This window comes from Lycorma delicatula, chromosome 2, assembly GCF_047948215.1.
Source record: "Lycorma delicatula isolate Av1 chromosome 2, ASM4794821v1, whole genome shotgun sequence".
Classification (NCBI taxonomy): domain Eukaryota; kingdom Metazoa; phylum Arthropoda; class Insecta; order Hemiptera; family Fulgoridae; genus Lycorma; species Lycorma delicatula.
Genome location: NC_134456.1, coordinates 210,788,406 through 210,811,563, shown reverse-complemented (window position 1 = coordinate 210,811,563; position 23,158 = coordinate 210,788,406). Strand labels below are relative to the sequence as shown.

Below are 23,158 nucleotides of genomic sequence, written 5' to 3'. Positions count from 1 at the left end.
ATTTACAATAAATTTTTATATTTTTATTTCTCTGTTTATTTGATAAGGAAAGTTCATTCAGAACATTTTAAAGTTTCTTTATAGCTATGATATCGAGCATATTTTGCTATTTGACTATGGATTGGCTACAGGTGGTTGATTGACACCAACTAAAGGAAGACACCGACTAAGTTGTCTTTCTTTAGTTGGTGTCAGCCGTTTGTAGCCAATCCGTGAATAAATAGCAAAATATGCTCGATATCAGAGCTATACAGAAACGTGAAAATGTTTAGTTTTTGTGTAAGAATTTTCCTCATCAGATATACAATTTTTTTTTTTTAGTATTTTATTTTATTTCTTCATGTGCTTTTTCTAATAGGCCTATTATTTTTATATTGCTTAATAGGCTTCTTATATTGTTTTTGTTGATTTTTCTGCTTAGTATTATTTATTTGATGTACATTTTTTTCTTAGCACATTCTATTTCATTTCTTTGTTATTTCTTCTCTCAGGTACTGGTCATTACGAGGACGCTTTTAAAAGTGTGTTTAAGAAACTATTATCAGGTGTGTAGGTAGGAATATTTTCCTGGTTTAAAAATATTTAGCTATTGGATTGAATTGAGTTAAATTTATTTTGTGTTTTACTAAAAATCAAATGCATGTTTTCTAATTATTTACTTCTCTGTCCCTTTTTTAATTTGGCTTTACTAACTTATATGTCATCATCTGCATCAATGAAATGAAACAAAAATCGGTAACAGAAATTTTGACGACAAAAATAGGTAATAGTTTCTAATAAATGAGTAAAAGCATTTCAGGTACATTTTAAACATGAACTGAATAGAAAACACAATTATTTTGCCTTTGTTCCAGAAATTGTTCAGAGTTTCTGAGGATCCTAGAGTCCAAGTGAATGATTTTAGAAAATGTTCATTTTTTGACTGTATTCAGCTGCACCAGTCATGTGATTTTCATCTAAATTTTGTATCTGTAATTAAGGGAACCAAAATCAGAGTTATGCTTCCAGATCAAAATATTTTAGGGGGTTTTAGCCGTTCGGTTGGATTCAGGTCTATATATAGCCGAGTAAAATGCAATTTACACTTTCTACAATATTTCTCATTCAAGGATTTCTACCGCACATAATTACATAAAAACTTGTATTATGTGTGTTATCTACTGAAATTCCAATATAAAGATCTGTTTATATAAAAAAATGTAATTGTTAGAACCATCACTAGCCGGTCATAAATTGTCTAGTCGATATCTTGGTGACTACAGATTTTTCTCGATTCTGTTATATGAATAAATAATAATTAAAAAAGTGAAGTCATTTAAACAGAAAAAGGATACTAAATGCTAAAATACAAAATAAATAACTCGGCTGATGCAAAATATGACTGAACCTGACTAACTGATTACTAAGTTGCGCAGTATGTAAATAACATGACATAGTAAGCTGATTGACAGTTAAAAAATATTCTTCTCTGCAGAATATGTTCATTAAACATGTTAATCTCTAAAATTATTAAACTAGTTTTCTGTTGGATTAGTGCCTAAAGATAACTGTAACCTACATTCTGAAAAAAATTCCTCAGTTAGTTCAGATTTTGACAAAACATTATAATAATTTCTTATATACTATTCACCCTGTTTTGATTCATCAAAAAATTTTCTGTAGTTATTGTAGAAAAAATTTGTTTTGTTTGTTTGTTTGTTTATTTTCCTGCAAGATAATGTTTTTCATTAGAAAATTTATCAAAATTGAAGTTATTGGTAGTAAGAAATTATAGTTATTTTAAGTATTCTTTGGTAAATTTTATAGTTTTTGGATGAATTCTGGTTGCATATTAATAATAATTTAATAACCTTTGTATAAATTACAGTTTTATTTCAAAAAATTTAAATAGCTAAATATTAAATATTTATACAGTAAAGACTAGTTGATGTTAAAAAATAGTTAATTTGCAATTGATTTTTACTATTTTAAATAAATTATTGTATAAAAAAAATTGACTTCCATTCTCTTGCGATATTATTATCAGACAGTCATGACCTATATTTTGATTTATTAATTCACGAGTATTAATAATCATGTAAAAGCGTGTAGTTATTTATGATTAAGTAAATTATATTGAATGAATGAACTTTCATTATAAATTTCCTGTTATTTCCTAGAATACTTTCTTTGTTTTAAATTTGTTTAATTGTTTACTCAAGGTCACAACTGCAGATTAGTAATATATGTATAAATAAATAAATGAAATTCAACCATACCAACAATTCATCCGTGTTCTCTTTTCTAGCACTTTCAATCATTTGACCATCCTCAGGAAAAGTTATTATTCAGTTTCAGATCATTAAAATTAAATTATGAAGAATATAAATTTATAAAATGTTAAAATCACAACTGGTGGTTATAGTATAAAGTTAGTCATGTTTATTATGTAAGAAGGCTACAATTGTTATGAATATTAGTGGTGGGAGGGAGACAGTTTAGGCATCCTGATAATTATTAATTATTTGTTTAAATAAAATATTGTCCTCGAATCTGATCTGTTTGTTGATTAATTTATTGTTATAATAGTATACATTGAATTTCTTTGAGGATACTGGTTTTATAAAAATTGTTTGAAATATCTAATATTTTAATAAAATTATCAGGATTGTAGTTGTGTTTATTTTGTAGTATGTGTCTAGCATAATTTGATTTATCCAAGTATCCTTTCTTTATATTGTTAATATGCTCTTCAGCTCTAATAGAAAAAGAATGGTTGGTCATACCTACATATCCTAAATGGCAGCCTTTGCATTTCAGACAATAGACTACTTGTTCATCTAAGGTATTTATATTTTTAAAGTTTGTTATCTTTTTATGATCGTTATTGTTTATAAAATGTATTATTTTATTGTTGGTGGTGTTTGTTGTCTTTAGATTAGGTTTTATACATTTTATCAAAATATTTATAAAATTGATTAAATTCTATTTTTATATAAGATTTTTCTAAGTCATTATTTGGTAATTTTATGTTGTCTTATATGTATATTTTATTTTTAATTTTTAAGTATAATTTATTAATCAGTTGTTCATTATAACCGTTTAATGCTGTTATATTCTTCATAATGTTTATTTCAGAATTTAGTTTTAAATTGTGTCTGAGATATTTAATAGCTCTATAGATTAAAGAATTAGAAGCTGCCATTTTTTGACTCCCTGGATGAGATGAATTAGCTTGTTGTATTATAGTGTTATGTTGTGTTGGTTTTCTACATATATCTATTTCTAAAGTATTATTAAAATTTTTTTTCAATGATCATATCTAAATAATTAATACTATTATTGTTAATTTTATGATTTATTGCAAAATTCATATTGTGATTTACGGCATTAATTTTGCTAAAAATTACATTTATGCCATCTGTATTTTGATTAAATGTAATTAAAATATCATCAACATATCTTTTATATAAAAGGATTTGGTATATTTAAAAATGTATTATTTTCAAACTCATCCATGAAAATATCTGCCGTGATGGCTGAGAGGGTTCATCCCATAATATCCCTTTTTCTTGCTGGTTGTATTTATTGTTGAATTTTAAAGTAGTTACAATTAGAGCATAGTTTAAGTAAATCGGTTTTTCATTTGTCCATTCAGGTATGTAAATTTGATTTAGATAATCGGTTATATATAATGTTTATAGTTTCTTTTGTATCAATATTAGTGTACGTATCTTTTATGTCCAGGGTTATGAGTCTAATTGATCTGTTTATTTTAAATTTATTGATGATATTTATTCATTCATAACTATTTTTTAGGTTGTATTTATTATTTAAATTAATGTTTACCTTCAATTTTTTAGCTAGAAATTTGCGCAGTTGATATGTGGGCGAATTGATGAAATTTATGAGTGGACATATTGGGAAGCCTTCTTTATGTACTTTGGGTTAGGCTTTGAATGTGGGAGCATGAGCATCGGTTAAGTTAAATTTTGGTTTATTATGGGTTCCTTAAAAATGTATTTGCATTTATTAATCTTATGTGATGTGTCTTTTTTAATTTTTGGGGTAGGATCCTTTATTTCTTTAAAATTATTATCATTTATGAACTGATTTGCTTTTTCAATATATACCTTATTATTAGTTTTCACAGGAGTATTTGTTTTATCAGATTTTATTATGAAAGAATTGTTATTTTTTAGTTTAGTTTTTATAAATTATTATAATTACCATGCTTATACTTATATCCTGAATTTATGTTATTTTTAATGTTATCTATGATTTGGACGAATTGATTCCTAATATCAGCTTTATTATTGATTTTGAAAATATTATTTTCAATGTCTATTATGGTTTGTTTGATGATTTTATTTTATTTGTCGTAGATAGATTAAATTTATATGCATTTTTTATAACATTAGTTCTTCATTGAAATTAATCTGTGTTGTATTAATAACATTGTCTCTGAAAAAATATGCATTTGATTAGAGTTATTGTTAGTTTTAATTTTTTTTCTATCAAGTTATAAATTTCCTATTACTTTTTATATATTTACTGTTCATTATGTTGTTAATGTTAAAATCAGTAATTCTTAATAATTATTGAAAAGTTGCATAACCCAATTCATATGTTAGATCCACTTGCAAAATATATAGTTTAGTATTAAAATTTAGTTTTCTATTATATAATATTTAATTTCATTTTTTATAAACAATAACGATCATAAAAAAATAACAAACTTTAAAAATATAAATACCTTAGATGAACAAGTAGTCTATAGTCTGAAATGCAAAGGCTGCATTTAGGATATATATGGATATGACCAACCGTTCTTTTTCTATTAGAGCGAAAGAACATGTTAACAGTATAAAGAAAAGATACTTGGATAAATCAAATTATGCTAGACACATATTACAAAATAAACACAACTACAATCCTGATAATTTTATTAAAATATTAGATATTTCGAACAACTTTATAAAACCAGTATCCTCGAAAAAGTCAGTGTATACTATTATAACAATAAATTAATCAATAAACAGATCAGATTCGAGGACAATATTTTATTTAAACAAACAATTAATAATTATCAGGATGCCTAAACCGTCTCCCTCCAATCACTAATATTCATAACAATTGTAGCCTTCTTACATAACAAACATGACTAACTTTATACTATGACCACCAGTTGTTGTGATTTTAACATTTTATAAATTTACATTCTATATAATTTAATTTTAATGATCCGAAATTGAAAATAACTTTTACTGAGGATGGTGGAATGACCAAAAGAGTTAGAAAAGAGAACGCGGATGAATTGCAGGTAAAGTTGAATTTCATTTATCTATATATAAGTAATATTATATACCAACTGTGCCATGTTTAAAAAACGTAACCTCTTATAACTAGCTTTCTTTTTTAAAAGAGAAATGAATTTTTTAGTTATGAAAAATGACAAATTAACTGAAATTCAACTCAAACTGTATTTCATGTTAAGCATCATACAGTTTTGCAATTGTTTTAGCAATAATGATTGATTATAAAAATTATACATTTTTTTTGACAATTGAATCAAATTTATTTTTAACAATATGTTGAACTTATGTCAAAACACTTAGTTACTTTTGTTGTTATCGGGTGAAGATTTTTAAAAATATAAGTATATTAAAATAGATTGGGTTAACGTTATCTTTAAAAATGAATGGTTAAGTTTGTACAATTATTGGAATGTTATTAAATTATTTTAATTAATTTTTGCTATTAGGTTAATATTAGAAGAAAAAAAAAGGATTTGAAAAGTTTGCAGTGTTCGATAATTTTATTAATTATATTGTAATCTGATTTTCTTTCATGTTGGATTTATTAATCTTTTAATTATTACAGACATCATTTGATCGAATAATGTAGTTTTTATTTTTGCATATGGCTTTTCTTGGATGCTATATAAGATTTTCTTTCACACTAATCTTTCAGTACATTATTATTATTGCTGTTTTTACTTTTTTATAATCTAAATTGTATTCTATTTTCATTCACATGTTACTATAGCAGGAAAGTTAGATACACATCTCAGTGCAATGTCTGCTGCATCTTTTGATGGAGCTGGTGAAAGTAATGAAAAGGAGCGAGTTAAAAAAGGTGAGTGAAGTTTTCTTTGTTTCATAAAATTTTACCATGTTATTTAATTTGTATGAATTATTATACATATTATTTGATTAAAAACTGGTTGCATGTTATTTACTATACAGAATTTTTTTTTAAATAATGTGTTTTAGGAAATTATTTTAAAATATATATTTCTGATAGGTCACATTTGGGAGTTCAGTTGGTGAATGAAAAATTGTTCTCTTAATTTTTCATTACATTGTTTAATACTATTTTTTAATCTCGTATTCTCATAAAGAAATACCCTAAAGATTTTAAGTAAAATATGTGTTAATTTTAATTATCTGATCGATTTAAATTATTACACTTAAAACCTTACACTACTTAACATAGATTATACAATTTTTAAGAAATACACTAGGTTGGAGAATTAAGATTCATGAGCATTGACAACTGTTGTTAGTTGGTATAATCGTAGAAAAACCTGCACTGATTTAAAAAAAAAAATAAATATTTACTCAAGTGATCTCTGTTAGATTATATAATCAGGTGTTGTTAGTAATGTAATATCATTCAATAATAAAAATATGATATGCTTATTAAGAAAAGTGGAGAGTGAATGGGTTTTCATTTCCTTCATACTGCCCATCAGCATGTAAGTCCACCAAAATTTAGATATTTACCCCTTGATGTGCCCTTTACCTATCTGTTCCTTCAGTCTGAGCGCTATAGAAATTAGGTCTATAATGAATCTTCTAAAAATTAGCTAAAGGAAATGACAGCCAATAATTGTCACCTGAAAGGAATCAGATACTCTGTAATTTATGTATAAAATTTAGTCTATGATTTATTCAACTTATAAGCTTGAAGCTTATGCATGAGAATGTAGAATGGAAATTTTATATTGTACGAAAAAATTCCTTCCCTGACCGGGATTTCAAAATCTATTTTATGAGGAAGGTTTGTCTACTATATGAGAGGAAGAAACATTCCAATACTTAAACATTGTAAAATTGATTGGTACCGATTAAGTTCAGTAACATTGTCATCTTCATCAATAAACGTTTTACAAAATATTTAAGAATTATGTTTATCTTCTGAGTTATACAAATAAATAAAAGGAAAACTTTTGAGTCTTATCTGATACAGTCAGTATGATAGCCCCTGCATAACTAAAGCAGAGAATCTCTGCACTTCATCTTTCACCCACACTATACAGTCAATTTACATTGATTCACAGTTTGCCATCTGATTGAATGTTAAAAATTTGGTTATACCATCCAGTCATAAAACATGTTTTTATATTTATACTATAGAATACAATTCTACATTATTATTTACTATTTTATTTACATTATTTATTATTGTCAGAACCATAACAAGACAATTTGTAATCGGTTTTTTAAAAAACTAAACGCAACAAAAATGAGTAGACATTGAAATATAAATTTCTATCTGCCCAGCAATGTGTGTACAGGTCACAGGAAATGACACCAGATAATATTAAACAGAAAATATATTACACCAAGTAATATAAATAACATTAATTATGTAGATGGGATTGTAAATATACAATTTTTATTTTTAAATTACTTTATGTTTATCACGTATTTGAGAATATTCTTGATGGAAAGTATTTATTCTAAAACTTTTATCATTTATGTTTTTGGTTTTGCTAATGTTTTTGTATTCTTTTTTTTAATATATGACTTATTGAAAACAAGATTTCATATCTTGTGTTTAATTTAACATTCAGTTTATTTCAAGAGAATAGATTTATGTATAAGTTAAGGGAATTAAGTTTTTTTTTAAGTTTTAGCTGCATTGCCAATTCCCTTTGTAATTAGATTAAATAATTAAACAATTAATATAACACAATCTCTAAATTGGGTAAGAGTAAACTACTCGGTTTGCAAAATAAAGAAATAATTTTAAAAAATGTTATAGATTATACACCAGTAGAAGCACATAACAGGGCATTCCTGATCGAACACAAAAAAATTCCTTGAACTTGTATCCAATGTTATAAAATGTCCATAAGAACTTTAAAAAGAGTTTAAATCTTAAAGAAAAACAAAGTGATTACATCTTTTGCTTCACTGCATAAAAAAATTAAAAATACAAAAAAATTACTGGCCTTCATCATTTTGATGAAGGTTCTATAAGAAGGGTAGTGCAAAATTCTTAAATAACAGAACATTCTTTCCAACTTTTTATAAAACATTTTGTAAAGTTAAAGAAGAATTGTTTTATGGAGGCAAATACAATTTACAAAAAGGTTTTACTGTTGATTAATTATAATTTATAAAAAATCTGATGTGGGCACTACATGACTTCCTTGTATATATCTATTAAATTACATATACACATTTTTTCTGCACTTCATTTATACTTATTTCATTTGAAAGTGAGATATGATCCTCCAATTCTTTAATAAAGTGGACAGTTACACAATTGCTGAAATATTAGTTTTTATTAACATCAAATATTTATACAATTCTTAATTCAACAATATTTCATGAAATATTAGGATAGAGTAAAGGTCCTTTATTATTTGTATTACTAGATCAGTATTATTCGTATCTTCATGAGTTGCTGATTAACAAAAGTTTTAGTTTCTGGTGTGTCGTATGAATAAAAGTTAATAATAATTAAACTAATCCATTTAGTGAACTCCTGTATACTGGTTACAAATGTTAAAATATTCAATTTTTATTCGATTATTTGGTGAATAATCAAAAATTAAAAAGAAACAATCATACAGGAAAGATATCATGAAGTTCATCTCAAAAAAATGAGAAGCAGATTAATGTGAAGAGGAGGAAATGTTAAAACCAAAAAAGAATAAAAAGATTAAGAGAAGTTGATAAATGTGAAGAGAAAGAAAATGTTAAAACCAAGGAAAGAATAAAAAGGTTTAAGGAGAAGATGATAAATATAAAGAGGAAGAAAATATTAAGACCAAGGAAAGAATAAAAAGATTAAAAGAGAATGATGAATAAAGAGAGAGATAATTTGGAAACTAGAGAACGTGTACAAAAATTAAGATAAGAAGAATTATATCAAACCAAAGAGCGATTACGTGATTGGCAACAAAAAACAAGTAAAAAAAAAGTGGTGATGAAATCCAACTTAGAGAATTATATCAGAGGAGTAATGAACTGAATGATAAGAATTTTTTGAAATTTATTAAAGGTTGGGCATATATGCTTCAGTGTATATGTTGTTCTTGTGAGGGTCTATTTTTAGTCACTCTGTAGTTAACTTTAATCTAGTTAAAATTAAATAGAAATTCCAGAATAATTAAATAAAATTAAACAGAAATTAAACTAGAAAATCCAAAAACATACTATTTTAAATTACAATTAATAATTTTAAATGAAATATTACAATTAAATAAATAATTAAATAATCAGATGTTTCACCAAATCTGTTGCACATACACATATATAATATAATGCATATTAAATTACATATACACATTTTTAAAAGTACATAAAATTTTATTTCACTAATAACTTCTGATTTTTTTTTTACAATCATGGGTTAATGGTTATTAAAATCAATGTTCTAAATTTAAAAAAAAAAGTTATGAAGAATATATTTAAAAAAAAGGAGAAAGTCTGATTCAAACTGATGGCTTTTCCCTTGTAAGATTCAAATATTTCATTAATTAAAATATTATTTGGCTGTAACTCTGGAACCAATGAAAATAAGTACTATTTATAATATGTCGTTGAAAAGCTCTCAATGAGGGTTTATTACTGCAGTTAAGAAAAAGTCAAAAGTCCAAATGTTTTGGGATTTTTGGCTTTTCTGGTTCAGTCAATTTCAATCAAAAGGGAAGGTGCACAACTAGATCTTGAAACAGTCATAAATCCAAAATTACAACATCCTACGGCTAATTGTTTTTGAGTTATGCAAGATACATACATACGTACGTACAGATGTCATGCTGAAACTGATCAAAATGGGTTCAGGGATGGTCAAAATGGATATTTCGGTTGAAATCTGAAAACTGGAATTTTTCGCGATCACAATACTTTCTGTACTTTGTACTAAGAAGTAAAATTGAAGTCAAATCTTTCTGTGCTGGTAAAAGTACATAATATATTAAAGGTTTAATGTTTTGCACAATATGAAACATTTTAGGAAAGGGGTTTCTCCAGTAGTATATGTGGACAAAACTTACCTTCATTCAAGTCACACTCATTGCAAAAGTTGGTGTCAAACCAAAGAAAAAGCTACATTTTGAAATTTACTTACTTAGAATATACCAGGGAAATATTATTACATGCTGTTAGTAAAATTGGGTTCTTTCCTGACTGCTTAGCAATGTAAACACCTACATCGATCATTGGTGGCTAACATAAGTGTATGAATTTCCAAAATTACTCGAAAATGGATCCTAGAGAAGTTAATTCCAAATTTGCCAGAAAAGAGTGTTTTGATGGTAGATAAATGCCCCACACCACAATGTTCATGAAGGCAAAGCCCCGCCCAACATTTGCCAAAAAAGAAAACATGCAGAACTGGCTGGCAAATCATAGTAGTCTATTTAGAGCTGATGTGCTTAAAATTGAATTACTTGAGATTTGACAAGACAAAGACATTTCGCTGCAAAGTTGATGACATGCTTACCAAAAAAGAACACATCATTCTTTGTATCCCCCTTATCACCAGGAGTTAAATTCAATGGAGTTGATTTGGATAGAAAATGTTAAATTGGTAGTTAAAAAATGGGTAATATTTTCACAAAACACTAGATTTAATTTAGACAATGTAATGGAACTGTGTTAAAAAAGAGTTCTAAAACTGGATTGGCAGAATGTCAAAGGATATCTTCCCATACAAAGGAGGTTGAGGAATGTTGCCGAGCTGTCTAGAGAGTGGTCAAAAACATGATTTGTAATAAAGTTGAATAGTAAATCCAATAATAATGAAAATGGTAATAAACAAGAGAAAGATGATGACCTACCAAGAGTTGAATCCATGGAAGAAACTACACAGTAGAGATTTTTGTAATACCCACTATTTTATTATATTAATAATTAATTGTAAAATTTATAAAAATATCAACATAATTTTTTTACCATTTCTAATCTAAATTAGGAAATATATTTAAAGATCAATTTAAGTAATTTGGTACTTTAATAATTTAAAATTTTATTCATATAGGTTAGTAAAATAGTGACAAAATTTTAAAAAAAATGTAATCTTATCAAATGGCTCCCATTATTATTTTATGAACAATGAATTTCAAACAAATTAAGTGCATCGTAAATACAGGGTTTACAAAAAAGAATATCACTGTTTTAAAGCTATTTAATGCCTCTTAACTATGACTTGCAGTAATTAATCGATCACAAATAAAATGAAATAATAACTCCTACAATTTTTTTCTAAAAAAATTTTCAATGTGATCCACTTTGATCATGCAGCACCACATCCAATCGACAAAATAATTTAACCATTGTTTTTGGAGCTATAAAAGCAACAGCTGTTTCAATCCTGTGCCTCAAATCAGATAGATTGTAGGGCAGAGATACTTATGTTGATGCTTTTTAAAATCCCCAAAGAAAAAAATCACATGGAGTCAGATCAGGTGACCTTGGAAGAACCATCAAAAACTCTCATCAGATTTGTGCCAACTGATCCAGCAACTGGGGAAAACATCAACATATTCAAATAAGCTAAGCTATTCCTGTTACGCTTGCTTCTGTGAAAACTAACTGCCCATAAACTTGCTGTCAAGATGTTACACAACAAACATTTAATTTTGGAGAGTCCCTTCATAATATAAGAATTTATTGGGTTTTTCTGACCTTCAGGTATGGGCATTATATGTGCTAACTTTTCTAATAAGATGAAATGTTGATTAATCACTAAACACAATATGATGAAGAAAGTTATCATCTTCATGCTGCAACATTTCATTTTCAAAGTAGGTATGAACAACGTAGTCAGTAGTCTTCAAAACCTGTAACAGGTGTAAATGATATTGACACTTTGTAAGCATTTTCTTAAAACATACCACACTATCGTCACCAACATCGCTAGCTCACAGATGGCCTTCCTATCAGAACTATTTAGAACTATGCAGGAAAGACTCCATGACACATTCAACATTTTCTTCAGACACCTTTGTTCGTTCAATATTCTTCTCTTTACATAGACATTCAGTCACAGAATTTATCATTGACAAATTTGTCATTCAGAGGTTCGCAATTAAACTTTCTACGGAACACACATTGAACTGTTACTATAAATTTACATTTAGCCATCTGCAAACACAGATGACTTTATGTTCAGAATTTACCATCTTTGCTGGTGGCACTGTCAAATGAAAAGATAGTGTCAATCTGTGATCATGCGCACTACTAAAACTGTCATATTTGTTTTTTGATTCTAGCCTTAAAGATTTTATCAAAGAGATATGACAAATTTAATTTATAATTAATGTTATTAAGATTATGTTTATTTTTGTACTTCATAAAAGTAGAGGTATGAAAGGTCTTAGACAATATTTTATGCATTACTGGTCTAGTTTTTAGCTGAATGGATTATCCTTTACTTTGTGCAGAGGGTAGGCAAAGATCGGTCATTTTTTTTATCAAATCATCATAAAACAAAAGTAATAGTGCTTGCTGTAATTAGTTAGGTACTGGTTAAATGAGTAAATAAGTGAAGTTAACAATATGTGATTCTATTTTGGTGAAATCTTGGTTAGCATACACAAATTTAGGGGAAGGCCTTCATTATGTGATTTAGTTTGAGAAAACTTAAAATTCATATCAAATTGTGCTTTTTTTAAATTTATATATATATATATATATATATAAAATGAAATTATTTCACTAATGTAGTTACTACATCAAAATATTGGTTTTCTTTCCCCTGGATTGGGTTCATTCATTTGCATTGCAGTTAATTAAGCAATTAGGCTGAAGCGTCTGTAAAGCTGAGCCTTCAAACCACTTAAAATACAAAATGATGGTGTCACTACAGTCATTTTTTAGAGAGTTGGATGTAAATCTCAAGTGTTATTAATGTTTAGTTTACAACTTTGTTGACAATTTATTTTTATTTTTGTTCTTTGAATTCAGCTGAAGAAAGAGTGAAGGAACTGCAAGAAAGGTTGCTTGACACTCAACAGTCATATCAGAAAGAATTGACAAAATTAGAACGAGAAAATAAACAGTTAAGACAACAGTTACTTATTCGAAGAGATCGTTTTGAATCTAAAAAGGAAGTTCAGGTATGTTATGTAGCTCTTGTAAATTTTATAAATTATGTTTTTCTCTATCTAGACAAATCTTGTTCATAGGGATAATGAGAAGTAAGTGGAAGTTTTTCCTGTTACATATTGTGTCAAAGTAGTATATGCTTCAGTTTGTTAGAGATATAAACAGAATTTTTTTATTGAATCGCACAATATTAATAATCCTGTATTAATACTATGATAATAATAGGAATATTAGAGTAGGATACTAATATAAGGATAATACTAATAATATCCTCTCATTATTTCATTTATATTTATACCTCATTTCATTCTATCTCTTCTAGTTCAACATCTGAATATAAATGCGAGGCATATTCTTAAAGTAAAGGCTGTTTGGTCACTAAAAAAAAAATTAACTCGTGAGAAAAGGTTTTTACTTACAGTTATAGTTTACAACATATCCACTTTACTTTTCCACATAATCGCCATTCAATTCTAAGCACTTTTCATAACACTGCACTAGTTTCTTTAACCCCTCTGCGTAGAAGTTTGCCACCTGGGAATTGAACCAGTTGACACTGGCAGTCACGAGTTCCTCATCATTTTGAAACCGTTGTCCACCAAATCACTTTTTCAAATGCAAGAACAGGAAGTAGTTGCTAGGTGCAAGGTCAGACCTATATGGAGGGTGTTCAAAAAGTTCCCAATGAAAATCTTCTTGGTTAAGGCAGTGACAAGAGGACACACGTTATTGTGAAAGAGGAATACGCCGGACGACAGTTTTCTGTGTCATCAATTTTGGATTGCATGTCTCAGTTTCGTGAGTGTTTCACAGTACACGTCAGCTGTAATTGTTGATCTGTGTTCTATGAATCTCCCACTTTGAATCATGAGACCTTGCCAATGATGAGGGGACTTGAGCGCTTGGTAGATTCAAAAATTTAAAGAGGGAAATCGATAGATTAAATGTAGATGTAGTAGGAATTAGTGAGGTTCGGTAGGAAGAGGAAAATGACTTTTGGTTAGGTGATGTTAGAATAATTAACTCACCTTCAAAGGGCAGGCAATAGTAGGTTTCCTAATAAACATAAAGATAGGGAAGAGAGTAGATTATTTCAAAATGCATAATGATAGAATTATTGTAATAAGGATAAAATCAAAACCTAAGCCTACAACGATTGTTAATGTCTATAACCTACAAGTGCCCATGATGATGATGAGGTACAGTGTCTATATAAAGAAATTGATGAAGCAATTAATCACATAAAAGGTGATGATAATTTAATAACAGTTGGGGATTGAAATACAAGCGTAGGAAAAGGCAAGGAAGGAAATATTGTGGGGGAAAACGAGCTGAGCAAAAGGAATGAGAGGGGGGGCCGACTTATTGAGTTTTGCACGAAGTATAATGTAGTAATTGCTAACACCCAGTTTAAAAATTATAATAGAAGAATAGACACATGGAGAAAACCTGGTGATACTGTAAAGTATCAGATAGACTATATCGTTGTTAAACAAATATTTAGAAATTAACTCATTGACTGCAAAGCATATCTTGGAGCAGACATTGATAGCAACCATAATTCAGTGATAGTGAATTGGGGTTTAAAAACCTGAAGAAAAGGTGTCAAATGAATTGGTGGAATTTAGAGAAGCTTGAGAAAGGGGTGGTAAAGAAGAATTTTGAGGAGGACATCGCCAGAGGTCTGAGTAAAAACAATATGGCAGAAAATATAGAAGAATGGGAGAATGTTAAAAAGGAAATTCTTAAATTAGCAGAAGCGAACTTAGCCGGAACAAAGAGAACTGGTAGAAAACTTTGGATATCAGAGAATATATTGCAGCTGATGGATGAACATAGATAATATAAGAATGCTAGTGATGAAGAATGTAAAATGAACTATCAACAATCAAGATACACTATAAACAAGAAGTGCAAACTAGTGAAAGAAGAGTGGATTAAAGAAAAGTGTTCAAAAGTGGAAAGAGAAATGAACATTGGTAAAATAGACAGAGCATAAAGGAAAGTAATGTGGTACTTTTTTTTTTTTGTCTTCAGTCATTTGACTGGTTTGATGCAGCTCTCAAAGATTCTCAATCTAGTGCTAGTCATTTCATTTCAGTATACCCTCTACATCCTACATCCCTAACAATTTGTTTTACATATTCCAAACGTGGCCTGCCTACACAATTTTTCCCTTCTACCTGTCCTTCCAATATTAAAGTGACTATTCCAGGATGCCTTAGTATGTTGCCTATAAGTCTGTCTCTTCTTTTAACTATATTTTTCCAAATGCTTCTTTCTTCATCTATTTGCCTCAATACCTCTTCATTTGTCACTTTATCCACCCATCTGATTTTTAACATTCTCCTATAGCACCACATTTCAAAAGTTTCTAATCTTTTCTTCTCAGATACTCCGATTGTCCAAGTTTCACTTCCATATAAAGCGACACTCCAAACATATACTTTTAAAAATCTTTTCCTGACATTTAAATTAATTTTTGATGTAAACAAATTATATTTCTTACTGAAGGCTCGTTTAGCTTGTGCTATTCGGCATTTTATATCGCTCCTGTTTCGTCCATCTTTAGTAATTCTACTTCCCAAATAACAAAATTCTTCTACCTCCATAATCTTTTCTTCTCCTATTTTCACATTCAGTGGTCCATCTTTGTTATTTCTACTACATTTCATTACTTAAGTTTTGTTCTTGTTTATTTTCATGCGATAGTTCTTGCGTAGGACTTCATCTATGCCGTTCATTGTTTCTTCTAAATCCTTTTTACTCTCGGCTAGAATTACTATATCATCAGCAAATCGTAGCATCTTTATCTTTTCACCTTGTACTGTTACTCCGAATCTAAATTGTTCTTTAACATCATTAACTGCTAGTTTCATGTAAAGATTAAAAAGTAACGGAGATAGGGAACATCCTTGTCAGACTCCCTTTCTTATTACGGCTTCTTTCTTATGTTCTTCAATTGTTAATGTTGCTGTTTGGTTCCTGTACATGTTAGCAATTGTTCTTCTATCTCTGTATTTGAACCCTAATTTTTTTTAAATGCTGAACATTTTATTCCAATCTACGTTATCGAATGCCTTTTCTAGGTCTATAAACGCAAAGTATGTTGGTTTGTTTTTTTTAATCTTCCTTCTACTATTAATCTGAGGCCTAAAATTGCTTCCCTTGTCCCTATACTTTTCCTGAAACCAAATTGGTCTTCTCCTAACACTTCCTCCACTCTCCTCTCAATTCTTCTGTATAGAATTCTAGTTAAGATTTTTGATGCATGACTAGTTAAACTAATTGTTCTGTATTCTTCACATTTATCTGTCCCTGCTTTCTTTGGTATCATTACTATAACACTTTTTTTGAAGTCTGACGGAAATTCCCCTTTTTCATAACTATTACACCATACACACACCAGTTTGTATAATCTATCAATCGCTTCCTCACCTACACTGCGCAGTAATTCTACATAAATTAAAATCTAATAATGTGTTAAACAAAGATGGTACACCGATTTATAATACAAAAGGAAAGGTCGATAGTTGGGTGGAATATTTTGAATAGTTATATGGAGGAAATGAATTAGAAAAAGGTGTTATAGAGGAAGAAGAGGATGAAAGAGGAGAAACAGTACTGAAATCAGAATTTAAGAGAGCATTAAAAGATTTGAATGGCAGAAAGGCTTTGGGAATAGATGAAATGCATGCAGAATTACTGCACAGTGCAGGTGAGGAAGCAAAAGATAGATTTACAAACTGGTATATAATATTCACGAAAAGGGGACGTTCCATCAGTTTGATTCCTGAAACCAGTTTGGTTTCAGGAAAAGTAAAGGGATAAGGGAAGCAATTTTATAGCTCAGATTAATAATAGAAGGAAGACTAAAGAAAAACAAACCAACATACTTGGCATTTATAAACTTAGAAAAGGCATTCGATTACGTAGACTGGAATAAAATGTTCAGCATTTTAAAAAAAATTAGGGTTCAAGTACAGAGATAGAAGAACAATTCCTAACATTTACAGAAACCAAACAGCAACAGTAATGATTTAAGAACATAAGAAAGAAGCCATAATATAAAAGAGAGTCTGACAAGGATGTTCCCTATTCTCGTTACTTTTTAATCTTTACATAGAACTAGCAGTTAATGATGTTAAAGAACAATTTAGATCCAGAGTAACAGTACAAGGTAAAAAGATAAAGATGCTGCGATTTGCTGAAGATATAGTAATTCTAGTTGAGAGTAAAAAAGATTTAGAAGAAACAATGAATGGCATGGATGAAGTCCTGCAAATTACTGCATCAAAATAAACAAGAACAAAAATCAATGAAATGCAGTAGAAATAATGTAGATTGACCACTGTATATAAAAATAGGAAGAGAAAAGATTATGGAGGTAGAAGAATTTTGTTATTTGGGAAGTAGAATTACTAAAGATGGACAAAGCAGCAGCAATACAAAATGCCGAATAACACAGACGAAACAAGCCTTCAATCAGAAATATAATTTTATTACATCAAAAATTAATTTAAACATCAGCAAAACATTTTTGAAAGTATAAGTTTGCAGGGTAGCTTTATATGGAAGTGAAACTAGGACGATCGGGGTAATGAGAAGAAAAGATTAGAAGCTTTTGCAGAATTGCTATAGGAGAATTTTAAAAATTAGAGATGGGTGGATAAAGCAATAAATGAAGAGTAAATTGATGAAGAAAGAAGAATTTGGAAAAAATATAGTTAAAAGAAGAGACAGACTTACAGGCCACATATTAAGGCATCCTGGAATAGTTGTTTTGATATTGGAGGGACAGGTAAAAGAGAAAATTTGTGCAGGCAGGGAACGTTTGGAATATGTAAACGTTTAGAATATGTAAAACAAATTGTTAGGGATGTAGAATGTAGGAGGTATAACGAAATGAAACGACTGGCACTAGATAGGGAATCTCGGAGAACTCTCGATTCCCCCCTGAGGGGAGAAGATCCCACCTCGTAGCGTGTCCGGTCGCTACACCACCCCCCACCGTTCCTAGCCAGTAGTGGCTTTAACGGAGGACATCTTCTCGCCCTCAAACTGATTGCGCACCACAGCTTTCAGTTCAAGCCCCGCAGAAATGCCACCAATGCAGATGCCCCGAGGGACATCTGCATCGGTAAAGTTCACCCCGAGATAGTTTTGTGTTTATGCCTTCAGAAAGAAGACAACGAACACCTGCAGCTACCACGTCGCCCTCAGGAACTAAGCTAGGAGCCTAACCGCGAAATGAAGACCCCGCGCCTAGCACTAACTTTATTGAGCCAATTATCGAATGTCTCAGAACCGAGCATACTACCACTATAACAAAACTTTCCCACTAAAGTTTAACACAGCGAAATTTACACCTTTTCCCCTTAAGAACTCCGCTTATTACTCGAAATGAGTTTCTTACTGACTCCGCTCCGGTCTGCCCGGGAGAGGAGAATTAACGCCTACTCCCACACAGCTCCATCGCGGAGTCCCGCGTAACATTCACCATCTTTCGTAACCGCTGCCGAAACGCCGCTGCATACCACCGAAGCGGCGTACAACATAATGGCCTCGAAAACACCTTTGTAAAGAATCCGCATGGTACGGAAATTCAACCGCCAATCAGGATGGACCACTCTACGGACGCCGAAGAAAGCATCAACTGCCTTCTTGGCCACATACTGCAGGTGCCCCTTGAAGAGAAGCCTCTCATCAAGGATAACACCCAGATACTTTTGAAGAGTGACATACTTAATTGAACGGCCGTCCATCACAACCCGCGGATGGCGAGTTGCAGCTAGACGGCCCTTCAAAAACATCATAGTGGTTTTCTCCGCACTGAAAACCATCTTATGCTGAAGACTCCACAACCGCAAAACCCTACGTGCCTGTGCCGCTCTGAGCTCAATCTCAGCACGCGAACCACCCTCAACCAGCAGCAGCCCATCGTCGGCATAAGCCACAACGCGACAGCCACAGGGCAAACGTAGCCGCATGAGAGAGTCAAACTCGATGGTCCAGACGAGTGAACCTAATACACTGCCCTGTGGACATCCTTTTGACAGGGTCTTTCCTACTTGCGAACTGCCGTCACGAAGGACAACAGTTCTTTCGCTGAAGTAACTCGAGAGAGTCCTAATTTCATCCCGCGTGCAACCACGTTTCTGCAATTGAAACAAGGCAGAGGACCCTAAGAATCGCGTCCTCTGTACTCTTACCGGGTCTAAAGCCATACTGGTCGTCCATCAGCATGTGATTCGAAGTCATCCTACTATTAAGGCGGAGGTAAAGTACCTTCTCGAAAACCTTTAACAACAACTGGTAAGAGCGTCAGAGGACGGTAAGAAGAACTAATGGTGGGGTCCTTGCCGCCACCTTTGAATAATAACTTCAAAATTCCATGCTTCCAGCAAGCCGGGAAATACCCGGCGAATAAACACCTATTGAACACCCTAGTCAATGGGCCAAGAATTACAGGCAGGGTGCGAACAAGGAGCTCCACCGTAATACCATCATATCCGGGGGCTTTGTTCCTAGCCAAGCTACAGATTACTTGGCGGACTTCCGCCTCAGTAATCTCCGAAGACACAGAGTCTGTGTTGAAATCTACTACCGCCGCTCGAACTCTCCGGTGATATGAGGTCTCACCAACCTCGGTATCATCGGGGAGCAGATCGTCCATCAGAAGAGATAGAACACGATCTTTCTCAACTACAACGCTGTCTTGGATCGAGAGAGCCGACAGAAGATTGTCCTTTTTCCGCTTGTGACCAAGTACTCGATAAACAACAGGCCCAAGGGTCCTTATTTCCCTGCTCTTGAACAAAAGAGCGCCAGTAATCTCGCTTCGAAGTCCTAATTCTATAAAAATACTCGTTCCTTTTCTGACGATACTCCGCAAACAGGACCTCGCGTCGGTCAGGATCACGCGCACGCTGTGCGGCTCTCCTGAGTTGGCCCACGGCCTGCTTTATCGCAGTCAAGTCCCGAGTCCACCAACCAGCTACTGTCTCTCGACCCGTACTCCGAGGGATTGAGAGTTCTGCGGCTTCAACCATCGCAGAAGAGAAATTCTCTGCCAGGTTATCTAGAGGGACCTCGTCCAGAGTACGAGTGAACACCCGCATCCTGGCCGCAAGAATGTTAGAAAACTTGGGCCAATCCGCCCGCCTGTGTAAGAAGCGCCCCTGCTGAACAGGGGCGTCCGCCCTAAAGACATCGCGCAGCCCACCTATCCAATCAAAAACTATGAGCGGATGACCGCTTTCGCAATCATCGACTACAGACCAGTTCAAAATCCTACCAGGGATATCCTTACCTATGGTAACATCAATGTTGGTACCAAGGAAGGTCCTCCGCAATCCCACCGCGCCGGCGAAAGTAGCCAACTCGCCGGCGACATTGAACACTTCAAAACGGTGCTGCGCGATGAGGCCTTCTTGTAGTTCACCGACGTCATCTGTGATCCCACTGTGCCAAATAAGCGATTTGGCGTTCGCATCAACTCCTATAAGAATAGGACGACCCGCTATCAGCATGATAATTCTATCCCATCTTTCCAAGTGTAAGTCAGTGGGATCTCTGTACTGAAAGTACTAACTAACCACAACTAGGTCGAAACCATCCACAGCAAGCTTAACAACGACGTGATGCGTGTCAGAGGCTTGCCGTATAAAGACACTATCTATAGACTTCCTGCACAGTACGGCGGATTTACTTTCACCAACATGGAACTTATTCCAGCCTGAAAAACCTGGCAGGTTACCCTTGACAACGTACGGGTGTTGTAGAAGTAAAACATCAAGGCTCCGCTTTTCAACGACGTTACCTAACTCTACTTGGACCGCATAGGCACTCTGGGCATTGAGTTGACCGAACCTAACCATCGAGCGAGTTGAAGTAGACCTCAACCGCTCTCAAATAATTGCCACACTCCCTACTATTGATGGAGTGCCTATGATTCTTGCGTAACCGCTTGCAGTTAACGCAAGTCGGAGCCTCCTTTTTTTGCGGACAATCGTCACGCTTGTGGCCCTCTTCACCACAATTCGCGCAGACCGACGCATACTTACAAAACTTGGCCCTGTGGCCAAACCTACAACATTTGAAACACCTCTGCACGTCAAGGTATTCCTTGACACGACAAGAGGCAAAATCAACGAAGACCCTACCCTCGGACAAAAACTTCTGGTGGAGACCAGCACCTAATTCAAACACTCCGTGATACCGAGAGGCATCACGCTTTCCAGTCTTGAAGACTAGCCTGCACTGCTCTTTGAACGAGGCCTCGTCCAAATCAGTATTCTGCTCCCGAATGAGAGACAGAACTTCTTCATCAGAGAGACTCCGCTCGATGTCATATGTAATGACCCGGGGCTTGAGGAAGCCCCGGGGCTTGGGGTCTACCTTAACCTCAAGCTTTTGTACCGCAGGAGAGTCCTTGATGACTTGAACCGTCTCCTTATTGTCCGCAACAACAACTAACCCTCTACTGGTCTCCTTTATATCACGAATTCTAAGCCGATTCCGATCACCACGAAGGGCTTCCCGGAAATCGCGCTTTAAGTCCTGACTCGTGGTCTTCGAACCCTCTGCCTTATTCACGAAGATTACCTCCGGCTTCTTAATCGCCTTGCTGGCCTTGCGTTTGGTTTTCAGGACCTCAGCGTAGCACCTGGGCTGCACTGGGGCCTGGACAACCACCTTGGGAGCCTTGACCTCGTGGGCTTGGATGCCAAGGCCTCGAAACCCTCACTAACCGCCTTAAAAGCTTCCCTCAACTTGCCAAGTCGAGGGAGAATCGTTTTCCTCGCCCCCGAACTGACTCCGCCGGGAAGTGCCAGAAAATCTACTAAGTAGTCCAGGTCCTCCTGGACCACTTTCAACAACAGGGCAGAACTGCCAGGTCTGCCCTTAGAATTCTTGAAGGCCTCTACTACAGGGGAGGACCGCACCTGGGTGGGTGCCCCTGTATCCATCGCTTCGCTTACCTCGTCCTCTGAGGAGCTAGTCGATGGAACTGGCGCAGGTTTCCTCTTCCGCCTGGACTTCTTCACCTCTTGGAACTCCGACATGGCCGAAGATTCCTTAAGTCCTACTGAATCAACTAGAATCTCGCTGTCTACCTACTTCTGTCAAGTTTGGGCAAGCCCACAAAGTGACAACTACCTGCAGCGAGTACGGGCAGCCGGAGGCACTTGTGTTCTCCTGTCACACTTCGTACCTCTTCGCCACTGCAGGAACGATTGATTGGTGCACTAGACGTACAACAATGAACCACTGATTACGGCCCTTGCTCTGACAAGAGCGCAGAAGGACTAAAAGGCACAGCCTTTTTTCTGTCACAGAGACTAAAGACCAGCAGTCGTTGCCACCCTTTTGCCACATTGAGGCGAGTACACACCGCACAAGTCCACGCCAAGCACACCGCAGCAAAGCTACAAATGTTGAGTCTGTATTAAAATGCGTAAATCGTGAATACAGCCTTAAGACCAGCTAACCTCGATACTGTCGGAAGGTACAAACACGACCGACAGCCAAAAGAACACTGATAATAAGAAATACCACAGTGATACTCTGAGACGCACCAGGGACCAGAGTATCAAATCTCGGAGAACTGCAACTAACCATTCAAATAACTGAAAACAAAAAAAAGTTCCATAAAATCAACCAAAATGAGGCCATTTTCATCCCAAAAAACGGTAGCCAACATTTTTTTACTCAAGTACAGAGCGATTGCTTAAACTTATTCAAGTTTTGGAGAACTTGAATGACACCACCGCATTGATTGTTGTTTTGATTCTGCATTGATGTAGGATATCCACGTCTCTTCA

At 33.1% G+C, this 23,158-nt stretch overlaps 1 protein-coding gene across 4 annotated transcripts in view; it reads left to right on the top strand.

Annotated features, from left to right (window-relative positions):
* Opa1 (Opa1 mitochondrial dynamin like GTPase) overlaps positions 1-23,158 on the top strand; it is a 97,185-nt gene that overhangs the window by 18,524 nt on the left and 55,503 nt on the right. Inside the window, exons 5-7 of one of the 4 annotated variants that reach the window (XM_075357137.1) lie at positions 492-545; positions 6,031-6,117; positions 13,191-13,342. In XM_075357137.1, coding sequence (XP_075213252.1) covers positions 492-545; positions 6,031-6,117; positions 13,191-13,342 — 293 coding nt within the window. Of the gene's footprint in view, positions 1-491; positions 546-5,005; positions 5,303-6,027; positions 6,118-13,190; positions 13,343-23,158 lie in introns of those variants that run through there. The other 3 variants (XM_075357136.1, XM_075357139.1, XM_075357138.1) reach the window with 3 other exon arrangements.